We start from the raw sequence: 23,631 nt of genomic DNA, 5'->3' as shown, positions 1-23,631 counted from the left end.
ATAATGTTCAAACGTCGATTCCCGGGGAGGGGGGGTGCGGGATTTCGTGGCTCTGCGCTGCATGGCAGGAGCCGGGGTGGAAGACGGGGCAGCTGCAACAGTCCCTGCGACAGTCCCATCACGTCTGCGTGGCTCTGAGCTCGGCCACCCCAGACCCCCACTTTCCCCACACCACACCGAGAAACCCGACCACCCGGCTACACTTATGGGGGGCTTTACACTTCGGGAAGTTCAGCTTACAAAACATGTTGTTATCTGAGCACCCTTCTGCCCTAACAGCTCCTCAGTAGCCTCCTCCAATCGAAGAAGGAGAGGGGTTTAGCTTCCTTCCAAAAAAAAGAAAAATAAAAAATTCTGCGGCATCGAAGAGGGGCTGGGGGTGTGTGCCGCGTTGTATTTGGCTGATTTCTTCCAAGGAGCGGAGGAGGCCTGGAACCCGCGAGGCGCTGTACCCCGCGGCGCCCCCCGAAAGCCCTCGTGGAGTGGAAGACGGGCCCGCGGCTGGGGGAGGCGGGGGCCGGGCACCCCGAGGTGAGCACGGCCGAGCCCCCACGGGCGGGATGCCGCCGCGCCGGGACCCCGCTCCCCGCTTGCGGGAAGTGGCCAGAGAGCCCCGGGGCTGGGCACTATCTGGGGGACCCCGGCGCCGGGAAGCGCCCGAGAGAGCCCTCACGGGCGGGGGCAGCCGGGGGCTGCCAGCCACCGCCTCGCCGGTACCGGCCGCGCCCGGGGCTGCGGCAACCCACGCCAGGTCCGTTTGGTGGAGGAGAGAAGGCGAGAGAGCGGGGTTTGAGGGAAGAGAGAGGCGGCGAAGCAGCCTCCAGCCGCGCTGTGCCATGCCCCGGCGTCGGGGGGAGGCAGGCAGAGGCGGTGACCCCCGAGAGACACCGGGTGCCGGCACCCGGGGCTCCAGCAGCACGGTGCGGGACGGAGCAGCCCGGTCCCTCTCCTCGGCGCGGAGGGGAAGGGGCGGGAGGGGAAGCCCGGCCCTTGGCTGGCCCTTGCCCGGGTCCCTTTCGGGGACCCCGAGGTGGGGGCGCGGGTGCGTGGCGGGGCGGCCTGCACCTCGGGACGAGCCCCCGGCCCGGCCACGCATGCCCTGCCCCGGGTGGCGAAATCCTGACCCCGCGCCCCCCGCCCTCCTCTCCCTGCCGCCTTTCCCTTCCGACTCCTCAATGATTTCCTACCTGAAAAAAATTAATCTTTTTGCCAGACAGGTCAGAAGCGATCAACAGGCTGTTGTATATTATAATGTTTTCATATTCCTCTCGGCTCCCCCTGCCCTCTACCGACTCACTGTAGATGTGACCTTTGGTATTTCAGCCCACACTCAGCAGTTGAATGGAAACAAGTTGAGCACGTTCACTTCTGATAAACATTATCCTTAAACCACTGGAGACCCGAGCAGAGTAAACGAGCTTTTCCGACAGGACCACATCAGGAACACACATTGAGAAAGGGAAAGAAACCGAATATCCAGGAGATCAGAGGCGGGCTCGGGGGTGGAGGGGTGGGAGAGGGAAGGAGGGGGAACAGACAGGTTGGAGGACACGGCGGAGGGGGGAGAAAAGGACACAGCCGTGAACACAATAGGCACAGATGGGGAGAGAAGCTGCCCCGGCAGCGTGGGAGAGCAGCGCAGGGTCACGCCCGAGCATCCCAGTAACCCTGGGGGAGATGCAGGGGCGTCTAGCGGGGCCGGGAGCCGCGGGGCCGGGCTGACACCGGCCGTGCGCCCGGAGATGGCCCGCGGCCACACGCCGCTGCACCGGGCTGAAGCGACGGGAGGTGGGGGGAGGCGTGTGCGGGGCGGCGGGCAGGGCCCGGCGGGCGGGGAAGCAGCCGGCCGGGAGGGCAGCCTTGCTGGGGGTCCCTCCAGGACTCTGCTTCGGGAAGCAGGACGCTGTGAAGGCGGATAGGATGTTTCGCGGACGCGCACCCCCTTCCATTGTTTAACTACATAATTAAGCTAATTTAAGGCTGGATCCGGGTCCCGCTAGCTCAATGCCTCCTGCCGTAGAAATACCGAAAGCAGGTCAGCTCACAACATCGACAAGGATTCTGGCTTCAGCAAATGCCCGCGAGTGTTGCCTGCGCAGCATGCCACCGCTTTGGGACATCTTGACGGGGCAGGGGACGGGACGGGACAGACCCCTTTACCGGAGGTGATTTTCTCTAGGCTGAGGAAGCATCACAATTTACAAGTGTGATATTCTGGACGGGCAACTCACATTTTTCTGAAATAACCGCAGAGCTGCTATAAAAAAATTGTTGGTGGTGGGTTGTTTGGGTTTTGTTTGTTTGTTTTAAATCCCTGCGGAGGAAACAGAAGCATCCACGAATATTCCGATCAAATAAAAGAGATACCTGTGAAAGAACTACGATCGCCTTCTTCCCACCACAAAACATTTGCAACGTGCCATTAATTTCTGTGGGATCTCCTGCAATATCCTAGTCATTCATAACTATGCACATTCATTGCGATATGTGCAGGCTCTGAAATCTAGCGCAATTAATTTTATTTTTTTTCTAAAACTATCTTACAAACATTTCAATTACAATAATATTTATGCAGTGTTCATACACACCACTGACATCAATTTCGCATTTCGTGCACTCGGGTCACCGCGTTATTTCTTTTTACGTTTTATTTAATTTACAGATCCTGTATTTTCCAGACTATATTTAAAACAAACAAACTAGCTAACCAAAACAAACAAAAAAGAGTCTCAGAAAACAAAAATAAAGGAAAATGTGATAAATTCTTGGCTGGAATTGGGAAGCCCATGATCTCTGTGTGCAACATGATGTATGTGGCATGTATGTCAGAGGCACACACAAGCTCACAGATCAGGATCCACACACCTAATGCCAAACCAAACACTTCTTCCACATACACAAACACGCCGCGACCCACGCATACCTTAATTCCTACCAGCTTTGTCTGTTTTTCTTTTAACTGTTAATATGTAGCAGTGTCTTTGATAAAGCTGAAATCAGCTGCGAGGAGTTGACATTTTACAGTCAAGCGCAGTGCAATATTTAGTGTGGGGATTAAAAGAAAAACCGGAGCCGGTCTTTGATGGCCGGGGACCATCAGCACCTCGATGCCCGGTCGCCGCCAGCCCCGTCCCGTGTCCTCCCGGGGCAAGGGAAGCTGCAGCTGACTTCCCGACCGGTTTGTGTTTTCCACCAAAAATTACTCAATTCCCATCGTTCACAGCCTTCTGGTACGCCACCCGCGAAATATTCGTTAGAGAAAAGTGCTTTATTACAACAAGGCGACCGTAAACAAGGACGAACTTCTCTCCCGCATCCGCAAAGTCAACGCGGGGAACCCGCGCCTGTGTCAAGACATCGCGCTGCGCCTGCCAGGGGAGGGGGGGCACCGCTCTGCGGGCCCCGACGGCTCCTGCCCGGCCGCTCCCCCGGGAAGAAGGGCCGGGAAGGGCGGCGCGGCAGCCCGGCCGGTGCCCGGCGGGTGGCGGGTGCTGCGCCCTGCTCTGCCCGGGCCTGGCCGCCGACGGCGCCCCGGCCCCGCGGGGGCTGCGTGCCCGCCCGCCCCGGCCCCCCCGCCGAGCGATGCCCTGCCAGCGCCAGCCGCGCTCAGCGCCGCCCCGGCGTTAACTGCGCTTCCCGCGCAACTTACCGCCGGGCAGGTAGGAAATGGCCATTTCCATTGTGGCGGGGACCCAGGTGCCGAGCACGCCGGCGAGGGAGAGCGGAAGGGCCGCCAGCACCGCGCTGTCCGTCATCTCCCCCGGCCATTAGGCGGGCGGCTGGGCGCTGGGGCCGCCCCCGGGGGCGGGCTCGGGGGAGCGGTGGGCTGCGGCGCCCTGCCCAGCCCAGCCCTGCCCACGGTGCCCTGAGGTTGAAATGCAGAAGTCAAGGCTCTCTCGCCGGGAAGCAGATTTCCTTGTAGCCCTTTTCCCCTCACGCCCCTGCTGCCTCCGCGGTGGAGATCAGAGAGCCGCGGGGGCTAGTGCGGCCGGGAGCGCGGGAGGCCGGGAGCCTGGCTCTGGGCATAGGTGTCCGCCTGGGATTTAGGGCAGCCCCAGCGGTGTCCTGCTCAGAGGAATGGGTAAGTGCTGGGCGCTGCAGGAGGGTTCAAGTGCTGTCAAGAGAGGGGGAGCACCCGTTGGCCGTCATGTGCCGCCGCCGCAGCTCCCTTATTGACTTTGCTCGTGTTCCTACAAGTTGTAAGAACACGTTAAGGGTCAGGAGCAGAGAAAAGAGAAAGCTAATGACGGCTCGGTTTGTTATTAATGTTATTAGGCGAGTGCGAGGCAGGATCGCAGCCGAGCGAATGGCCGGAGCCTGTGGCACGTTGTATATTATTCCTGACACCGATCTTCGCAGTTAACGTTTTAGCACGTCTGGTTTACAGCCCGGTGTAATTGTGCTGTTAAGCGAGAGGCGCTAACAGCACCAGAAACGGTCTTTAAAAAGTTAGTCCCCACTCAGAAGCACCGCGTTGCCCCTGCCTCTCCCAAGATGTAAAAGAATTTCCTCAACTACTTTTTTTCCCCTTCCTCCCCCTCCCCCACGTCTCCGAAAATATTTTTCTTTTCTTTTTGTCTTCTCCGTTTTCCTTTTTCCTGTGGCAATAAAGCTGACTTGTCTGCTGGGGCGATCTCGTTTTGCATCTCTGGTATGTGCTTTTTTGGAATATGCTTGATGCACAGTCCAGAGAGCTCCGACATTTGTTGCCAGGGTTTTTATTTCTTTTTTTTTTCTCTTTTTCCTCTCTTCCTCCCGCCCCCTCCCCTTGCTCTTTTTCTTTCTTTCTCTTTTTTTTTTTTTTTCCCCAATTTTGGGGGCACCGCGCTATTATAAAGAAGCATGTGTGGAGTGGCCGCGGGGTCCCCGAGCTGTGACATCTGCCTTGTGATGGGGAGCAGCTCAGACGCCCTCTTCTGAGCCGTTTGCCGTGTCCGACGGGTGTGTTTGTGCCTTTGCTTGCAGAACCTGCCTTCGGGGAAGTGAACCAGCTCGGGGGGGTGTTTGTCAACGGGAGACCCCTGCCCAATGCCATCAGGCTGCGGATTGTGGAACTGGCGCAACTGGGTATCAGACCGTGTGACATCAGCCGGCAGCTCCGCGTTTCCCACGGCTGTGTCAGCAAAATCCTGGCCCGCTACAACGAGACAGGCTCCATCCTACCGGGGGCTATCGGGGGCAGCAAGCCTCGGGTCACCACCCCCACGGTGGTAAAACATATCCGGACCTACAAACAAAGGGATCCGGGCATCTTCGCCTGGGAGATCCGGGATCGCCTGCTGGCCGATGGCGTGTGTGACAAGTACAACGTGCCGTCGGTCAGCTCCATCAGCCGCATCCTCCGGAACAAAATCGGGAACCTGTCTCAGCAAAGTCACTACGAGTCCTACAAGCAGCACCAGCCGCCCCCACAGCCTGCTCTGCCCTACAACCACATCTACTCCTACCCCAGCCCCATCGCTGCTGCGGGAGCCAAGGTGCCCACCCCTCCCGGGGTGCCAGCGATCCCCAGCACCATGGCCATGCCCAGGACGTGGCCGTCCTCCCACTCGGTGACGGACATCCTGGGGATCCGGTCCATCACAGATCAAGGTGAGGAGGGGGAACCCGGGGCCGCAGCGGCAGCCAGGCAGGACCAGAGCCTTTCGGTCCCCTGCTCCTGGGCTCCTTCCTGGCCGAAGGTCGGGAGGAGGTTCGGTGGTTTGCCTCGGCAAGCCTCTCGCGTTGTCCCCAGCCCCAGCTTACCGGAGGATGCGCGTCGGGACTCGGGCAGACCGGAGGTCCCGGGGTGGTGGTCTGCGGGGGGTCCGGCCAACGGTACATACCGGCCGTCCCCGCTGCCGCTGCGACCCGAGCAGTTGCGCCCTCGGCCGGCAAGAGCGGCCCGGGGTGCGGCGGCCCCGGCCCCGCGATCAGTCCCGGCCCCAGCCCCGGCCCCGGCCAAGGCTCGCTGCCGCCCTCCAGTCACAGGCGCCGCCTTGGCGTTACCGAGAAGTCCATTTTCTCTAGTTTTCGCAATCAGACCAAATTTGCTCCGGCAGGAAGTTCAAATGTCACCTAATTGCTTGCATTCTGATGCTGTGTTTTCCTCCGAAGCGGTGGTCCAGGAAAACCCAGCCCCCGAGACTTGCTTCTCTTGCCCCTTCCACCTTCTTTCTGTTCCTCTGCCTGGAAACTGCGTAGCGTCTCCCAGCCGCTCGCTACGCTTTGCCGCAAAGAAAGGGACGTTTTTTCCATTTCGGTCTCTGCCGGTGAACTAACAGTGAAAGTGGTTAAAACAGCAGTCTAAAATAACCTTTGCCTACAGCGATGTCTGTGTCCCACTCTTCCCTCCCCAATTAGCGGAGGGGGGCCCCGTGATTTCTGTTTTCATTGCGTTTTTAGCGGCAACAATCCGGTTCCAGCAACACTTCAACTGCAAATTGATCCTTTAGGCAATGCAGAATAATTTCCTTTTTCTGCTCTCAAAAAAGTGGTATGTTTTTTTTTTCAAGCAAAACACACGCACACAAATATCTTTTATTTATATTCATACATACAAAAATACAAAAGTTTGGTCCTTCTTCGCCCTCTGCTTCACGATATAAACTTTATCCTCAGCCCACACTGGCACAAACAAATGTGTTTCTGAGTGGACTTCAACAAATACACGCCTGGCAACCTCTGCTCTGTGCCGGGGAGAGGTAGTGTTGGCAACGAACATTAAAAAGAATGAGAACATTACAAACATTACAATCACATGAGAAATGGAGCTTTTTTTTTTTTTTTTTTTAGTGAGTTCCTCCTTTATTAACACCACATTGGCAGGCAGGCAGGCCTCCGACGGTCCTGCCTGGTGCCTCGGTATCTGCCCCGTCCCCCTCGGCACGGCACACATCTTTCTGCATGTAAAACCTCCCTCCTCCCCTTCCCAGCAGAGCGCCGGGGCTGCCGAGCGGCCGATGCCGCAGATGGGGGCTGCTCGCCCTTGATTTATAGGATAAACTGACCTTGCTGACACGGAAAGGAAGCCCCTATTCATGGGAAAGTGTGAGATCAGCAGAAAAGGGCGCTCACCGAGAGAGCTCAATTTCTTAAGACAACTTCAGATTTGTGCCTTCCCCCAGCCTCGGCGAGGGGCCGAGCGGGGTGTGCGGGGGAGCCCGCTCCCACGGCGGGCCCGCAGGCTCCGCTGGGCCGGTGGCGGGGCTCGAGGGAGCCCTGTGCCCCCGGGGGTCCCCAGCGGGGCCCGGCGAACGTGCCCGTCTGCAAACAGCCCGGTATTCCCGTGCCGCGGTTGATGCGCGTGTAAATAACAGGACTTCTCTCTCCCCTTCCCCCTTTTATCCCCCTTTTATTTTCCTTTTCCTTTTATTTTCTTTTCCTTTTCCTTTTTTTTTTTAATGTCTTTTTGTGTTTTGTTTGTTTTGCTTTCCTGTGTTTTTTTTCTTCCCAAATTTGTTTGGATCCCGGTTCATCTGCAGCCGCGTCAGCGTTATTTCTAACAGGGGGTATCGTTTGTCCTCGGACTCGCACACACACGCACAGAGGAGGCGATTCCCGTAAATCCCCTTCGGACACCCCGGGGGACAAGTGCCGTCCCGCCAGTGTGGGGGACGCAGGGAGGAAAGACTCGGCCAGCTCCGGGCTCGGCTGGCGATCGCCGCCATCAGCTGCACGGAGGGACCCGACTCCCTTCTCCCCCTGGGATCACCTTTTCCAGGGGCTGTCGGGAGGCTCAGCGAAGGTGGAGCGGGCTCGGGACAAGCTTCCCCATAGCTCTGCCCCACGCACCGCGGCCCGTGGGGTCAGGGAGCCGTCCCCAGCCTGGAGCAAAGCGCTCCGCATCCCGGCCCCTGTCTCTAACCCCCCCTTCCCTCCGTCTTTCCCAGCAGTGAGCGACACCTCGCCTTACCCCAGCCCCAAGGTGGAGGAATGGAGCAGCCTGGGCCGAAACAGCTTCCCCCCCCCGGCCCAACACGCCGTCAACGGGCTGGAGAAGAGCTCTCTGGAGCAGGAGGCCAAGTACAGCCAGGTAAAGCGCGGGGGGCGGGAGGGCGGTGATGCGCAGGGTCCCTGAGCTCGGCCCCGGGCTTGCGGCCCCCGCCCCGGGCCGCCGCTCCCGGGCTGCAGCCGGTGCCGGCGTCTCCTCGGTTTTGGTTTGCCATCGGGTCCGCCAAGACAGGCCACGTCGGGACAGAGCCCGGCTCCTTGCTCTGCTCCCCTCTCCGCTCCCCCCCTCGGCACAGCCGCCGCAGCCCCCCCGGTAGCCCCCCCCTCCCCCGCCTTTCTGCTGGCCCAGAGGCTGCCGGCGGGGCGACCCCGGCCGCCCCGGGCTCTCGGCGCTGCCCCCCGCCGCCGCGGCACAGCCCGCCCAGCAGACACCCGAGAATCGCCGCCGCCGGCCGCCCGCCCGCCGAGCCGCCCGGCGCCCGGCCCCCGCCGCGCCGCCCCCCGGGGCGCTGCCCCCGGCCCGGCCCCGACCCCCGTGCCGTTCCGTGCCGTGCCGTGCCGTGCCGTGCCGTGTCAGCGGGCACGTCCCGCCGCCGCCCCGAGAGCCGCCTTCTGCCCGCTCCGCAGCGTGCTCTGTAGGCAGGGGAATAATTTGAAAATGAGGTGTAATTGCTTCCTACATTAAGCATTTTTAAACGCTTAAGTAGACGGCGAATTTCCTACGTTTTAATTACAACACAATATAACTGTTACTTAATAAATCTCTGTCTAAATCTTTGTACTTGCTAATCAAATCCCATGCCAGGAGAAAAGCTATAAAAGGCTCAACTGTTACTCGTTGGGAAAGCACAGGTTTTGAAAACTTTTTTTTTTTTTTTTTCCCGTGCGATGGAAACATTTCAGAAGGTATCAGAGGTTTCCCAGCTGCACTGACTTCCCGGACACTCGCTTGTTAGACTTATAACGAAGTCGAGGAAAAACCGCGGGCTCGTGTTTAGCGTGTTCCCATTCAGAGACAGAGGGTTTGGACACAGCTTTCGAGTTCTGTGTCTGGTCTTGGATTCCATGTCGAGGAGACTGTTGTAGCTCGTATTCGGTGCTGAGAGTAGCAGGATCAGACCCTTTCGAATTCAAGATGCGGAGCACGAACGGCGGGGATGCTTGCAAAGAGGCGGATGAGGCAGAGTGGGAAGTACTGTAGGCCCCAAAAGCGAACCACCACTTTATTACATATATTGCCTTGCAAACAGTATGCCACCCTTAAAGCTATCCTGTTTATTTCGTGTTACATTTTTCTATTAACCCATTATTATTCTGTTCATTGCATAATGCAAATAACGTGCACTGTAGGATAGGATTACGTGTATGGTTAAAGATAGTTAGATTTAGAGTTAATATTCATCCATCCACAATTTTCTTTAAAAACAAAACAAAACAAAGTGTTAGCGGTCTTACTAAAAATGATGGAAATAGCTTGTCATTATTCTGTTAAGAACAGCTGTGCTGCGGCTGACTTGTCTTATTTTCCAGCCTGGGCCTTCTTCACACGGTTCTGCTGAAATATTTGCAGGATCAGGCTCCCAAGCTATAAACCACTTGCCTCTGTTGGAATCTCATTTGCCTCAACAGATGTGTTGAGGAACAATGTTACGTAAATTGGGTTATTTTCAATGCTGGTGTTGGAAACTATTTTTTATCTTTTTTCACTCTTTCAGTATTTATGCTTTCATCTTCATTATATATCGCTGTTCTACTGTCATTACCAGTCGTCAAGTTTTGTTCAACCTGACAGATCACCTGAGAAATGTAATTTAAACATACTCGCTATTTAAAAATGGAGCAAATTGCTATTAATAAAATGGAATTAATTTATCAAAATACATTGTCCAGAGAGTTTAAAAGGGCAGAAAAGCTAAAAAGTATTTATCCAAAAGGTCATTTTCAGGACCCTGCTCATTAAAAGAAGACAGAGAGGAGATTCTCCCCACCCCCTCCCCCTTTTCCCTGTAATAATATAGATAAATAGAATTTGGCTTTGGAAAGTTCTAATGTATAGACCAGTCTATTCATGTAGTATTCAGACTTGCTTACCAGAGAATTCATTCACATGTACATTAATTGTTTCATCTGTCACAAATTTACTACCTTGCTATTTTAGAATGTATTCAGAAAAAAATTGTGTCTAATAAGGATGTGAAAATGTGTTTTTTTGCAGTTTTTGCAACATTCTTTTTGCAAAAAGATTTGTTCCAACCAGGTGCTAAAAGAATTTATGAACCAAATTCTTGCTGCACATAGCACTGACTAGCTGCCCATTCGCTGAAGCCCACTGAGTCTGTCTGGGGTGACAGTCTGTGACAGTAAAGTCTCACCAGAAGTCTCTGAACTCCTTGGATCTTTTTATAGTCTTCTACAGTGTGCACCGCTTTGGGTGTAAACAGATGAGCAGGAGACAAGAGAGAACATTGGTTCATTTGTGTGAATCTAGCAAAGGGGTATCTGGAACGGTGGAAAAACGGGGAAGCCACTGTCACAATTTATACGCCAGAAGGACTACGGTGAAATAGGCTCTGTCCTTGGGCTCCGGGGTAAATGCTATTTTCCTCATCTCCTTTGGTCAAAGCTCATTACAAAAGCTGGGTCTTAAGGAGGCAGCCAGCAGATTTCCCCCAGAGAAGAGAAGCGACTGTGCTGTAATATTCCAGTTTTATGTCTGTATTACCGAAGTCAGAGGCGCCTACAAGAGGAGTAGAGCAGCAGGGAATCAAGCGTGCGTGTTTTACTTAGGCTTTCCAATTACACAACAGGAGCAGAGGGAATGTGCTCTGAAGCACATTAACAAAGGATTTTGTGTGAGTGATAGGGAATTCTGCCGTTTCCAACATATAGCAGCTCTACATTTTAAGCATCAGTAACATTCAAGGTTCACCTATCCACAGCTTGCAAATAGTGGCATAGCTACTAGGGAGCGAAGGACTTGTTCCCCAGCCTTAATTATGGAAGATAATATTTTACTTCTCAAGAAATCCCCTGGAAACTCGCTTTGCATGGGGAAGACTAGAAAAACTGAGCCCAATGAACAAGGTTTTCTGTGCTTTTAAAAGATGTTATTTTGATCCCTCCTTTTAAATGACATCCGTTTGTTTTAACACAGGGGATCCTGTAGGCTTTTTTTAGGCAAAACTAGTGACCTCACAGCCTTGTCAGCCGGCAGGCAAGGCTGATCACTTTGATGGGTTCGAACGGCTGCATTTCACCCCTTGCCTCACACATCAGGGAATTCACCTAGGAAAGGGCTCCACAAAAAAGGCAGGAAGATTTCACGTTTTTGCCTCAGCAATATGCAGTCACGCTCATTTAACATGAAACTGAACCTCTGGATGTAGAACATTTTTCACTTGGAGTATTATGGATTTCCTGGTGTCTCTGGGGCCTTTGTTTGCGACATCGTTCGGTATTTGGGTTTGGGGAGTTGAAAGCTCTGACTGGCAGACTGGGATTCTGTACCAAATGTTCCCGAGGAAATCACAAAGATGCCTTGTTAAGTTCCTATTCATTTTTGAATTACCTGATGTCCCAAGTTGTCACTTATACATAAGCAATTGCGTTATATATTCCTGGTGCATCATATTCACAAATTTGTCATAGAGCTTTGCAAACAGAGTGACTGTGAATCAGAGAAACTGAAAAGGAAAATAGATTTTTCTGAGAGCTTTTAGGTCATACACATTTCATACAGAGCTCATTATATTGCAGTATTTAATAGGGAGAGACAAATTCAGCATGGCAGTGGGGGCATGGCTTCTACAGATAATTATATTATTAATACAAAGGATGAATATTCTGAGTACTTTATGCATTGCACAGCTTCTACTGGCAGCTGTATTAAGGAAAAAAAGGCTGAAATCACTGAAATACAAAACTATTTGTACCTTGCATTTGAAATGAAAGCATGTAATAAATATGTATCATATTTAAAATGCAGTTTTCAGACATCTGATGCTTGTGACTTTCTGGGCTAAAGTCACTGACATGCAAACTGAAAAATTGTGGTTTGGATTTACACATGTATGAAAAAGCAGAAGATCTGACGTATGTCTGTATGATTTGTTGAGAGGCAAATAGCTTTGGAAATATTTTTTCTTTTCAGAATTATTTGCTGCTTGCATTGCAGGAAGCAGATGTGTGCATCGCCAAAGGGAGCTGATACTCATTAACGGGAAAAAGCTTGTAACTGGGGGGTCTGAGAGCAAGTGGTTAGTGCAGGCTTGCTCTTGGAAAGGGTACGCTGTCCAGAGGCCTGATCCCAATCCTACCAGTGTTGCTGAAAACACTCCTAATTCAGAAGGGCTTGTGACTATGGTTTGAGTGAAGTCTTCCTCTGACATACTGAGCAGACCCCAAAAGCAGCCACCACTTCACCTCTGTCTTAGCTGAACTTCATCAGCTGTTGGTGGCTTGAGTTTTGGGCTCTGCTGCGAAAGCACTCCGCGTCCTTTGGTTGCGTTCTGATGGGTCATGAGCACCGTGTGCTGTCAGCACATAAAGGGAAGGCTCCATTTTAGGGCAAATGATTGCAAATACTTGTGGGTGCAATTCTGGACAATTATTTGTGCAGAAAATGTAGGCAATGTAAACATTTAGTTCCTGATCTTTGATTGTAGATGAACAATGAACTGTATATGCAATAGTCAAAGCATCTGTAATTGTTTTTATCTGCAGTGCTTAGAACCCACAACATATGGTAATTTCTTTTGAGAGAAGATGAAAATATAACCTTAAATGTTATGGCCAATTACATGACAGATTATTTATTGAAAATTAATTCGCAGATTTCTTATTTGGCATCTTGTATTCTAACTCAGGATTCAGGTGGTTGGATTCCTGCTATGGGTCTGTGCAAAATCCGTCAATGATAAAGGTCTGGACCGCCTGCTCACCACTCATACCCAGGGCGGGGGTGGGAAATGCGTTGAGGAGAGGTGCTTTTTTGTTTCCTTGCCGTGGTGCCTAGCAGAATTGTTAGCAGAGCTCCTGTCTGGTGCAGAGGTTCAGACCTTGGCTTGGAGACTGTCTGGTTCTGTGTTGCTCTCGTTAGGATCTCCAGACCAGTGCCTGCTACTCAAATACTGTCACTAAGGTCGCTTGCTCGAGGTCTAGGCATCCATGTCATTGCATGTTGTGGGTGAGGGGCATGAGCTGATCCCACTACATGCACCCGATTCCTTCCCAGGTGATCTGGATGGCACCCCATTCGAACCCCATTTGTGAGACCTGCCTCTTACTGGCCACCTGCTTCCACGGCCAAAACACAGTGCCCTGCCCACCAACCCACATGGCTTCAGGGCACTCCACCCGGATGAAACTAATAAAGAAAGTCAGAGAGGTGAGTGAATGGTATCATGACATGCAAACTGCACTCTGAGCACCCTCTGCTCAAAGGGCCCCAACCCACCAGGAGCTCTGCCACGACAAAGAGGACCAGGGACTGAAAAGTGAGAGTGGTGGGAAATAGGTATCACAGCCAAGGAGCAGAGTGCCAGGGGCAGGGGGATTAGATAGGACTTGATCTGTTCAGTCTTCTGGATGGTGTGTTTGAATTTGTCTGCTGTGGCAATTTATCAGCTCTTTGGAATTGCCTGCGTACCTAGCCATAACGACCACAGGCGTTCAATATTTGATGGGCTGTGATTTCACTCTTTACCAGCTTCCAAGTAGCCGCCTCTGCAGCATCAGAGGTTTATTAGGCAAAGGGGGCCGCTGTTTTGGCTCTCCCTGAAGAGGCCAAAGTGGGGACGTTACCAGTTTGCCCCCATATTTGCCTAGCTTCTAGCCATCAAGAATCCCTTTGACGCCTCTGCATCCCTAAGTCTCCTTCTTCCAACATCAGTTTCATTTAAATAACACCACACTGAAATTACGATATATTGTTAAATAGATTGAGAAAGCATTTTTCATAAAACCTTTTGCTACTACATCACAGTTTTAACCATCAGCATGGAAAGAACAAATGTTTATTCCTTCCACTGTATCGGCTTGTTTAACATCTATGTGTGCCCTACCTGACTGCAGGTTTTGCCAAAATACTAAGGGTGAATTATTGTGCAAATCTGTTGTGAAACTATGTGAGTCTGTTATTAGTTCCTGCTCAAGGGAGTTTGCTGATATGGCATGATTTTTTTCTGAGCTGTCATCTCATGAGGCCAGTGTATCTGTCTAAGGGAGACTCAGGTTGGGTCCTTGTCATTAAAGTCAAGGTTTGTGCTCACAGCAAACAGAATTTGTTTTCACTCCACTTTGAGGCAGTCTCGTTTTGAGGTTTGTTAAATAACAGAATATATCCCAAGATCCAGCACCTTCACTGGGAAGGCGGTGACTTCCATTAATGTCGTGCTCCCTAAACTGGAGTATGAATGGAAAGCAATCATTCAGTGAAGTACAGACTTTGCATGATAATCTACGTTTGGGAGACATTTTAGGTGGACTTAGTGGTGTGTGCTTGGTGTGCTGTATGTGGTAGATCTCACTTCACTGTGAAAACCCTGTAAACCCATCCCTCTTCTGAAGCAGCACTGGAAACCCTTGCTCCCCCCTTTCCCCTCAGAGGGCGCTTAGGTTTTACAACAACCTCCGTCAGCCTTGTCTCCATTGTGCCTTTTCCTCCTACCTCTCCTTTCTCTGTTGTTTTTGTAGTGGATTCCTCAGCCTCTGAGAAAGATTTTTTTTTCCCCCCTTTCTTTTGTTTCTGCTGTAGTTTGTTTTGGAAAAGACATAAAATGCCCCTGGCTCCTTTAGGAAGGGATTGGTGATGGTGTGTACATACGTATTTCCAAAACCAGGTTTTTATTTCCCTGAAGAGGCCAAGATTTAAAATTTGATAAGAAAATATAATTAAGAGTGATCTTGATGCATGTCGCAACTATAGTTAAAACACTCAATTGATATTATCTGATTTCTGTGTTATTCAGTGCAGCTGGGGACGTCTATAAGTAAAGGAAACAACTTTAAGTTAATAAAAAAGCACATTAAATGTGGGCAATGGGATCTGCTCATTATTAAGGGAATGAACACTATTTCAGAAGGAAGTAGCATGATTTTCTCATGCAGTACATTGTAATGCATTGAATTTAGTAACGGGAGAAATAACTATAAAGAAAATGACATCTTTGTAAGAGACACTGTGTAGGATTGGGTAGCTAATTATTTTGGAATCTTAAAGCACTCAAGCATGCAAATAACTCTGTTTTAATTGTGACTTCAACCAGAATACCAGCATTGCTTCATACGACTTACAGTGAAAGAGAAATACTGTAATTCCCCATTCCTGAAAGGTCTTTTTCCATTTTTCAAAGCTCAGTCTTCTGGGATTCAACCCAGCTCAGCTGAGCAACAGGCCAACTGTAAAGCCCTTGCCCATGTGTTATTTTAAAAGCTCCTCAATCCCAATGTATTACCGCTGTTCAGTCTTTCTTGAAAATAAAGGCATATGTTTTAAAGTAATAACCTACCTACAAAATATTTCCCCTTCTGTTCAAGAATTTTTGGATGTCTAAATTATTTAATGACAGTCCTAATTTTTTCAGTCAGTTTTATTTTCTTTTGCTTACGGTGAAATTAATAGCAAATCAAAGGGGGGAATATGTTCAGTAAAATAAGTTCATTCATCTAATAACATGGATATATACTCTAATATGAAAAGATTTTTGCAAGATTTTTCCCCAGCATTATAAAAAGACAGCAAATCCTGATTTGCAGGGTCAACTCTAACTAGGTTATTCACATACAGCTTAGCAATTTTGTTATATTTTTCTTAAAAAGATTTTTAATAAAAAACGTTATCATAAATTTACTCAGTACTCACTTTTGCAATCCTTCTTTAGGTAACTCTGACTTACTTGCGTAGGCACATTAATTTTAGCAGGACACCGATCCGAATGAGTGTTTGTAGGATCACGCCATTTTTCCCAATGATGCTCTATAGCACTGAATAGCAGCTTCAGAATTCACCCCTAATTTAGTTAACTACAATTTTTACCAAAATATTATTTAAGGTTATTAATTTTAAAACTTTAAAAGAAACATAGATGCATTACATCTTTAGGTAATGCCATTTTCCTAAATGAGATTTCCATTACAGGCCTGCTGCTAATGTTTTACTTGGAAAATTTGTTTACTCTTCCCTTGGGATCCTGTATGTTGGTTTGATTTATAAATCATATTTAACCTCCAATTAAAAAGGGAGATTTAGCATGTTTGCTTCCTTTATGTTTGCAGTTTGTGTTTGATTGCTCCTAGTGTTGTTACCATAACCTTTTTGACTGATTATGTGCACGTCACTAAGAACACGAGCTATCCTCTGGGTTTTTAAGGTAATTTGCTCTTCTGATTGAAGGACTAGATATTCAGCTCTGCTCCCTGCTATGCTTTTCCTTTGCTGTGGAAAAATTATTTCTCCAGTAGCTACTTTGTGACTGTGTTTTCAGGACATCGGAAAAGACCCAGCGTTTCCAGAAATTATTTTAAGTTTTTCATTGTGAAAAATGAGGGGTGGGAGGATGCCTGTCCGTGGGGCTACAGCAGCGCCCCTGTGGCTAATGCTGCTGCCAGTCCTCCACTTGGCTGGGGAGCGGCTGTTCTGAGGCGGCTGTGATACCTCGGCAGATTTGTTTCGTTTGCTCTCGGGGAAAAGCTCTGTGCTGGAGGATCAAGGCAGTGCGCTGAGCTAGCTGATCCAAGGGCAGGAAGGATTTGTTCCATCAAGTCAGTGTTAGATCTGAGAAATGCAAATGAAACAGCAACCTCATTCACTAGAGGTGTGTTGCCCAGGTCTCGACGCAGGCTGAACTGCTGATTCCGGCAGGGGAGTTGGGGCTGGATCACTGTCCAAGCTCATCAGGGCTCATGAATTAGCTAACTTGAGCTTGAAGCCTATGTTGTTTCTCCAGAAACACTTTTTTTTCATGGACCTTTAGAATACTTCTACAAAACATACTTTCTTAGTCTATGCAATAAATTATCTATTTAACAAAAAGATTGTAACAATTACAGGCAAGTGATTCAAATAATTGGAAATAATTACTTTTAAAACAAGAATCATTCATGTTCTTTCAGACACTTACTTTAGCATCTACCTGCAGCATCAAATCTGCTCTTGTTTGTATACACGTAAACCTGAAATGAGATAATTTGCATTATTGCTATTAATGATAACGAACATAAATGCAGGCCTGTGATTTTGAATGCTATGATTCTGGGTTATTTTTTGAAACATTTAGAAGCCACGTGGGAAGGGATCACAGGACAAGGTCTCATTTTGAGGCTGAGAGAACACATATCTAGCAAGCAAAAGGCAGAGAAGGAATAGTAGAGAAGGGGGTGAAATAAAACAAAATAATATCAATTAATTACAATATAGAATTTGGATTTATACCATGATGTCTGAAAGTGAAATCTAGCTTGTGTATTTCTCTGATATTAACATGTCCAAGGCAGGGGAAGAAAAAAACCCCCAAAAAGCCAGGCAGTTTGGCTGACGTGGATTGATTGGGAAGTTTGTTCAGGAGCTTGTGCCCTGTCTCTCCTTTCCATGCAGGAGAGGGGAAGCTGAAGCTGTGTGACATATTGTACCAGCATAACCTTCAAAACAGAAATCAAGGTGTGTGTGGTGGTGACCTCTGGTTTAGAGAGGAACTGTTCTGACTTTCAGGAGTCCCAATGGCTAATGGAAATTACTTGTTCCACAGAAAATCCCATAAAAGCTTGGTTCTAGACCTGCTTTTCATCCACCACCCTTTCTATGTCCCAAATCTCAAACTGACTGAAAATGATGACAATAAAAGCCATCTCCAGTTAGTATTGTACCTAAAGTGTCTAAAACTAAAAATCTCCTCTGTTAAAGCTACTGAACCAACTCCTTCACTGATGAAAATACATGCAGTCCGCTTGTTTCAGCAGCACCATTTTATGTGACCTAAAGCAAGACTTTATGTCCACCTTGGCTTTGAATTCTGGCCTGGATATTCCTTTCAGTGGCACTGGTTATATCAGCGGTAACTTGGCAGAAGGGTACCAGATCCAGCTTGTGATCCTGACCCAGCCACTGTCGTTTTGCAGGTATCTTTGCGATAACATGTTTAACTGAATTTACGAATTGGTGGGAGGTCATGTGTTCTAGGTTTTGAACACAGCTCTGAAATTTGGAAGTACTTATTCTGTCAGTTGTCTTAAAACATTGATAGAAGCAGCAATTCAGAGCATTTGTTTCTCTCTGGTCTTTGTAGAAGCTGGACAGTAAGGGCTTTCAAACAGGAACCCTTATTACTTGCACAGCAGAGGTTCTTGTTCAGATAGAACTACATGTTTGTTTGTTTGCTTTTAAAAATTAGATTTCCCTTGAAAAGCAATGGTTTAAATTAAGAAAAAAAATATTTATAAAACTTAAAAACCAGGTTCAAGCAGCTCTGCACTTAAAACAAGTTCTAAGGGTTTTTAAAATCCATAAACACCATGGGGTTCTTGCACTCCTAATTATGAATGTTTATATTTTGGTGTTCATTTCCTCTGATTGAAATACTGCAGGATGAATTATTCATCCAGTATATACAGGGTCATGGAACTTAATCCCTTCCATTTATTTTAAGTGAATGTCATGTTTGTAAAAAGTGCCAGACTGACAGACAAGATTCAACCCTTCTGATAACCTACACTTTGTATCTAAAGCTGTTTAGAAGTAAAATCTCTTGCAACCGCAACTTATTGGGTCAGGTCCTTCACTGATGAAAATCAGGTTTTGGATTTTTTTTTTTTTTTTTTTTTGAGTAGCATAGTTGTAAATCATGTAAGGTGAGTTTTTCTTTATCCCCTCAGCTTTAAATTCAGTCCAGAGGAGGCCTCTGGCTGCTTTGGGGTATGGCACAAGCCTCCCCTGGGGCAGATCCACACTTGGTGCTGTGCCAGTCCTTACCCATCCCAGTGCTGCCTGCTTGGCTGAAGGCACCCACTGGTGTCCACCTCACCATGGCTGTGAGTGGTAAAGCTTTGTAGCACTGGAACAGAAGTAAGAACGGCTCATAAATTCAGCGAGGCAGCGACAACAGCTCTCCAGCATTGGTGTTCTCCGACAGGTGGCAACTGGTGGTCCCTGCACAGCTGCCTCCATGTCCTGCTCTCAGTATGAGGGCAAGATCTTTCTCACATTCAGAATAGACACTATAAAAACAACAGTGATCACAGTTGTTAGTATTTAAGTAATTTACGTAAAGGGGAAGTGGGTAAAAGGGTTTTTCTGTCTGTTACAAGTCAGGATAGGTATTCTTTTAAATTAAGCTTTTACAAAAACTAGTGAATCCTTAGTCAAGTCCCGTCTGCTTTATCAATAACAACTTAAGTAGCACCTCCAATGTAATTCAGTAACAAAAGAGGGCTTCCTCAGTCATTATAGTTCAGAGACTTTCATTTTACTTTGTGCCATAGGACCATACTGAGAAAGGCCACACAATGATAAATAGAACTAGGGGAACATATATATGATTAGATTAAATATATATCAGCAATGTCCGCATTAATGTGAGCTGCTCAGGAGCTCAGACTTGCCCCAAATTGTGCAAAGTGATCAGCTTTTGGTTGCTGAGAAGCCCCTGGCAGCCTCATCTGTAGGAGCTGCAGGAGACCAGGACATGGGCTTGAGCACTGATGGACCAACAAAAAGGTGGCTTGTTGGCACATTGCCTGGCACAGATCTAGCCTCGTCCCTCTCGCAGGCGGCCAGACACCACCCCAGCATGGGATCAGGCAGGGCGTAGCCTGGGGACCCTGCCCGACAGGCTGCATGGGTGAGGGCCTCCTGTTCCTGGCAGAAGCCAGGACAGAGCGAGTGAGCTGCGTGGCTGGGTATGGCATGGCAATGCTCATCCTCAGGGCCAAAGAACTGGCCATGTCCTCTTTTATTTACAGGTACACACAGAGTCATCAGCTCCAGGGATTTTTCTATTTTTTGCCTGGACACAGCATTGGATTTCTTGAGTACCAAAAGTTGCCTTTCTCCACCCATGTACCCTTGGCCTGTGATGGTGGGCTGCTGGGCACAGCCATTGTGGTATTTCCCCTTGGCATAATGCAGCGCTATGCACAGCTTTGAAGGATACATTTATAGTCTTACTCTTCCTCAGATGAGAGGCTGCTCGAGCATCTGCCTTTTCCAAAGAGGTCTAAGAGGAAGTGCCAGTGGTTGGAGAGCATCCTACAGCATGGCAGTCTGTACAGCATATGGGAAACATTTCCTCTTCCCTGTGCCAGAGGGTGGCTCTGGCTTTTCCCAGAGCCACACATGGTAGAGGGGAGCGGTGATGACACAGGAGACTGGAGGGACATGTACCTCCTCTGCAGCCTAGGAGGAATCCTTTCAAAAACACAGTCAAGGGTTCATGGGACATGACCACTCGGTGAGGAATCCTACTTAAAATGGGGCTTTCCAGGCACAGCCTTGAGCCCACTGTTTGGTAACAGCCTGCTTGGGAGTGGGCAAGCCTGGAGGAGCAGGGTGGCCTTACAGAGCCCAAAACCCTTCTTCCAAGGTTCAGGGCTTGGAGGTTTGTGCTTTCCCAAGGGCTGTGAGACTCTTCAGGGACTTGCCACAGGTATTTCCTGCTTCCAGCACCCCTTTTGGGTGCTGTGCAGGATATCTTTGGGTTGTGGCTTTTGATGTCTCAGTGCTACAGCCTGGCTCTAATGGCTCTACTGTCTCTGTGCAAAGCCTTTTGTTGCTGTTTGTTATAAAACCCAGAAAGGTTCTTGTTCTTGTTTCACGTTCTTCTGAAAAGCACTTTATACATTGGAAGAGGCAGGCAGCTTGGAGAACAGCAGCTTTTTAGGGCCTGTCACACTTTTACTTTCCAGTAAAGTCAGTGAAATAATTTTCCATGTGATTTAAGAAGTGTACTAATTTACAGTGCAATTATTTGAAGGTTTGTATTAATTAGTATTGTTGCAAATGCTGATATTTAGAGCTGAGGCTAAAGTGTAATTCTGAGACACAGTAGGGGACGTGTAATTGGAGTTGAAGGTCAGGTCACATATTTGGATTTTCAAAAGAATAAGGCAAGTTCAGCTTCAACAAAGTGTTTATGGATTTGGAATGACAATTATGTTGCTGCTGCAGCTGTATGTTTTGTACTAATTAATACACCTATTGGAGGCTTGTGCCTGGTATCCTGTCACTGTCTCCTGCTGTTTTAGATCATTGTACACATTTATATTGACTCCAGCAGGATTATGGCTTGGTTTCCCAAGTGGCAATGAGAGGATAGTCCAGCCAGGGGAACTGTGAGTTACACTGGTAGGAAACTCATGAGCCTGAAACCAGGCCAGTGCCATTTATGGAGGTAAATACTGGAAATAAAAGCAGGTGCAATGCAGACAGGAACTGAACAAGCAAAATGTTAACATCGTGTGAAGCTTTAGCAGAAACAAGAGCCTGTTTCATTTCTTAACTCTGCACTATCTAGGTTGGGTTTGGTGCTACCAGATGATTAAAAATGGGAGATACTATATGATTTGTTGAATTGATACCTGTTCTTTCATATTCAGATAAGAAATGCTTCTGTGAAAAAATACCGTCCCAATTCTTAAAACATAAACACTATACAAATCAAAAATTAAGCAAGATGAATGATCTTGGTTTGTACCTGTTCTGCTGAAGAAGCATTTACAGGGTGTGAAATAAACCACCAACGACTTTTTATTTAAATAAGGAGTCATTCATTGTGAAATCCTACTGTGGCAGCCTGAAGGACTCTCCCTTCTCTATTTAAATAGAAACCCTTCTCCCCAGCCTATGGAAGGACCTAGGAAAATAGCTTGCAGGAAAGAACCCAGCCCTGCAATTGTTTTGTGCACAGAAGCCCTATTGAAACCAGGAGAAGCTGTGAGCAAAGAACATTTGCAAGGTTATATCCAAAGTACCTAGAAAACAGATTTTTAAAAGACATCATCAATAGTAATAATAATACTATAGCTCTGACTCATGCTCTGAGCAAACAGTTACCCAAGAGTTTCAGATGTTCCCACCTCCCCCAGCTGCTTGTTACCTCTCTGCTCCAGGGAATGTTGCTTCAGGATCTGTGCCCGCGCCTGCCCACTGCAGCTCAGGGCTGAGCCCACCCTGCTCCGGGGCTGGGGTAGGTGAGGCGCTGGTATGGCTCCCTCTCTCTTGTCACTGGAATGGCTGTGGTCGCTGCACACCCAGGTTAAACTGTGACAGCACCACCTGCCAGGGCCTGGCCTCCACAACCGACACCGCATGTGAGATTTGGGAAAGATGGATAAATGTTACAGCCCATCTGCTCCCACCCATGGGACCCATTGCCAAGAGGATGAAGGTGCTCAGCAAAAGAGATGGGACAAACTCACCACAAATACCTCCAGTAGCTCTCAAATGTAATGATTAGGTGCAACGTGGGCTTAAGGAGTCTGTGAACAGCAGCTGGTGGGAAGGCGGAGGGGCATGCAGGGGCTCAGCGGTTCTTGCCCTGCTCCCACTGTGTGATCCCTAAACGCCTGTTGCTGGTCCCTGGCTGGGACAGGCTGCTGGGAGAGGTGTGCAGGGCTGGCACGGGTCTCAAAAGCAAAGCACAAGGGGGCCACTGTGCCCCTGAAACCCAGCGTGGCTATGGAGTCTCTCTGGGTGTCCCCACCAGCCCCGGCTCTTGTATAAAGCCCCAGCAGCATCTGAGGGCAGTTTCTTTATGGCAGCTCCGCTGTGTCTTACTCTCTTAGAAACATTTTTCCCTTTCCTTTCAGGCACCCAACGGCCTCCCGGCCGTCAGCAGTTTTGTGTCAGCGCCAGCCATGCCTCCCTATGCCACACCAGCCCAAGTGTCACCTTACATGACATACAGCGCCGCCCCATCCAGCTACATGGCGAGCCATGGCTGGCAGCACGCTGGAGGCACCCCGCTGTCCCCTCACAGCTGCGACATCCCCGCCTCGCTGGCATTCAAGGGCATGCAGACGGCCAGGGAGGGCAGCCACTCGGTCACAGCCTCGGCACTCTGATGCAGGAGCCCGCCCAGGACCACCACGAGCCCGCTGGCTGGTCACCCCCCCGAGCCCGGCTCCCGGACTGCTCTCTTTGTGCCGGCCATAACTGGCATTTCTCCTCATGACTTGTCTCCCATAAGGCTGTTGGGATTGAAAGCGCTGAAGACAACATCAGAAACTGAGAGAAGTGTGGTGTTGCACTCTTTAAGTAAAGACCTTGTGTCCCTCAAAGGGCTCATGGAGCCTTGTTCCACTCTCTCCTGGTCAAACCACACGTATTTATTCTTAATCATCACAGACTTTCTAAATGTGCAATTGTTACTAAGTTTTGTGTAAAGATCAATAAAGAAAAATCACCACAGAAAATTCTGCTATGCCTTGAATCAGCAAAGGTGGCTAAATGGGAGGCGTTTGCCGATTGCCTAGAGAACAACCTTTTCACCGATGAGGTTATACAATCCACTGCTATTCAGAGATCACTTTTTGGTTGTTTTGTTGGGTTTTGGTAATCAAATATAGAATCAAGGCAATAGGTGGCTCTCAGATGCTTCTGGCATGTCACCATCCTCAGGCAGTAGTAGTACCTTTGTGTTTTTATCCATTTGTAAATATAGGCTTTTGACAGCATTTGTTTTCACCTTCCAGTACATTTATTTCTTTATT

General features: G+C 49.0%; 1 protein-coding gene across 2 annotated transcripts; it reads left to right on the top strand.

Annotated features, from left to right (window-relative positions):
* The first annotated feature begins 3,872 nt into the window (after positions 1-3,872).
* Positions 3,873-23,607, top strand: PAX9 (paired box 9). Of its 2 annotated transcripts, none has more exons than XM_027795970.2 (4): positions 3,873-4,081; positions 4,966-5,592; positions 7,875-8,014; positions 22,729-23,607. In XM_027795970.2, the coding sequence occupies exons 1-4, from the start codon at positions 4,078-4,080 to the stop codon at positions 22,981-22,983; spliced, it is 1,026 nt and encodes a 341-aa protein (XP_027651771.1). In that variant the 5' UTR covers positions 3,873-4,077; the 3' UTR covers positions 22,984-23,607. The 2 variants fall into 2 exon arrangements, with proteins under 2 accessions (XP_027651771.1, XP_027651770.1); XM_027795969.2 differs by having other exon boundaries at positions 7,872-8,014.
* Positions 23,608-23,631: the final 24 nt, after the last annotated feature.

The sequence above is a fragment of the Falco peregrinus genome, chromosome 1 (genome assembly GCF_023634155.1).
Source record: "Falco peregrinus isolate bFalPer1 chromosome 1, bFalPer1.pri, whole genome shotgun sequence".
Lineage (NCBI taxonomy): Eukaryota > Metazoa > Chordata > Aves > Falconiformes > Falconidae > Falco > Falco peregrinus.
This window is presented reverse-complemented; position numbering and strand designations above follow the sequence as displayed.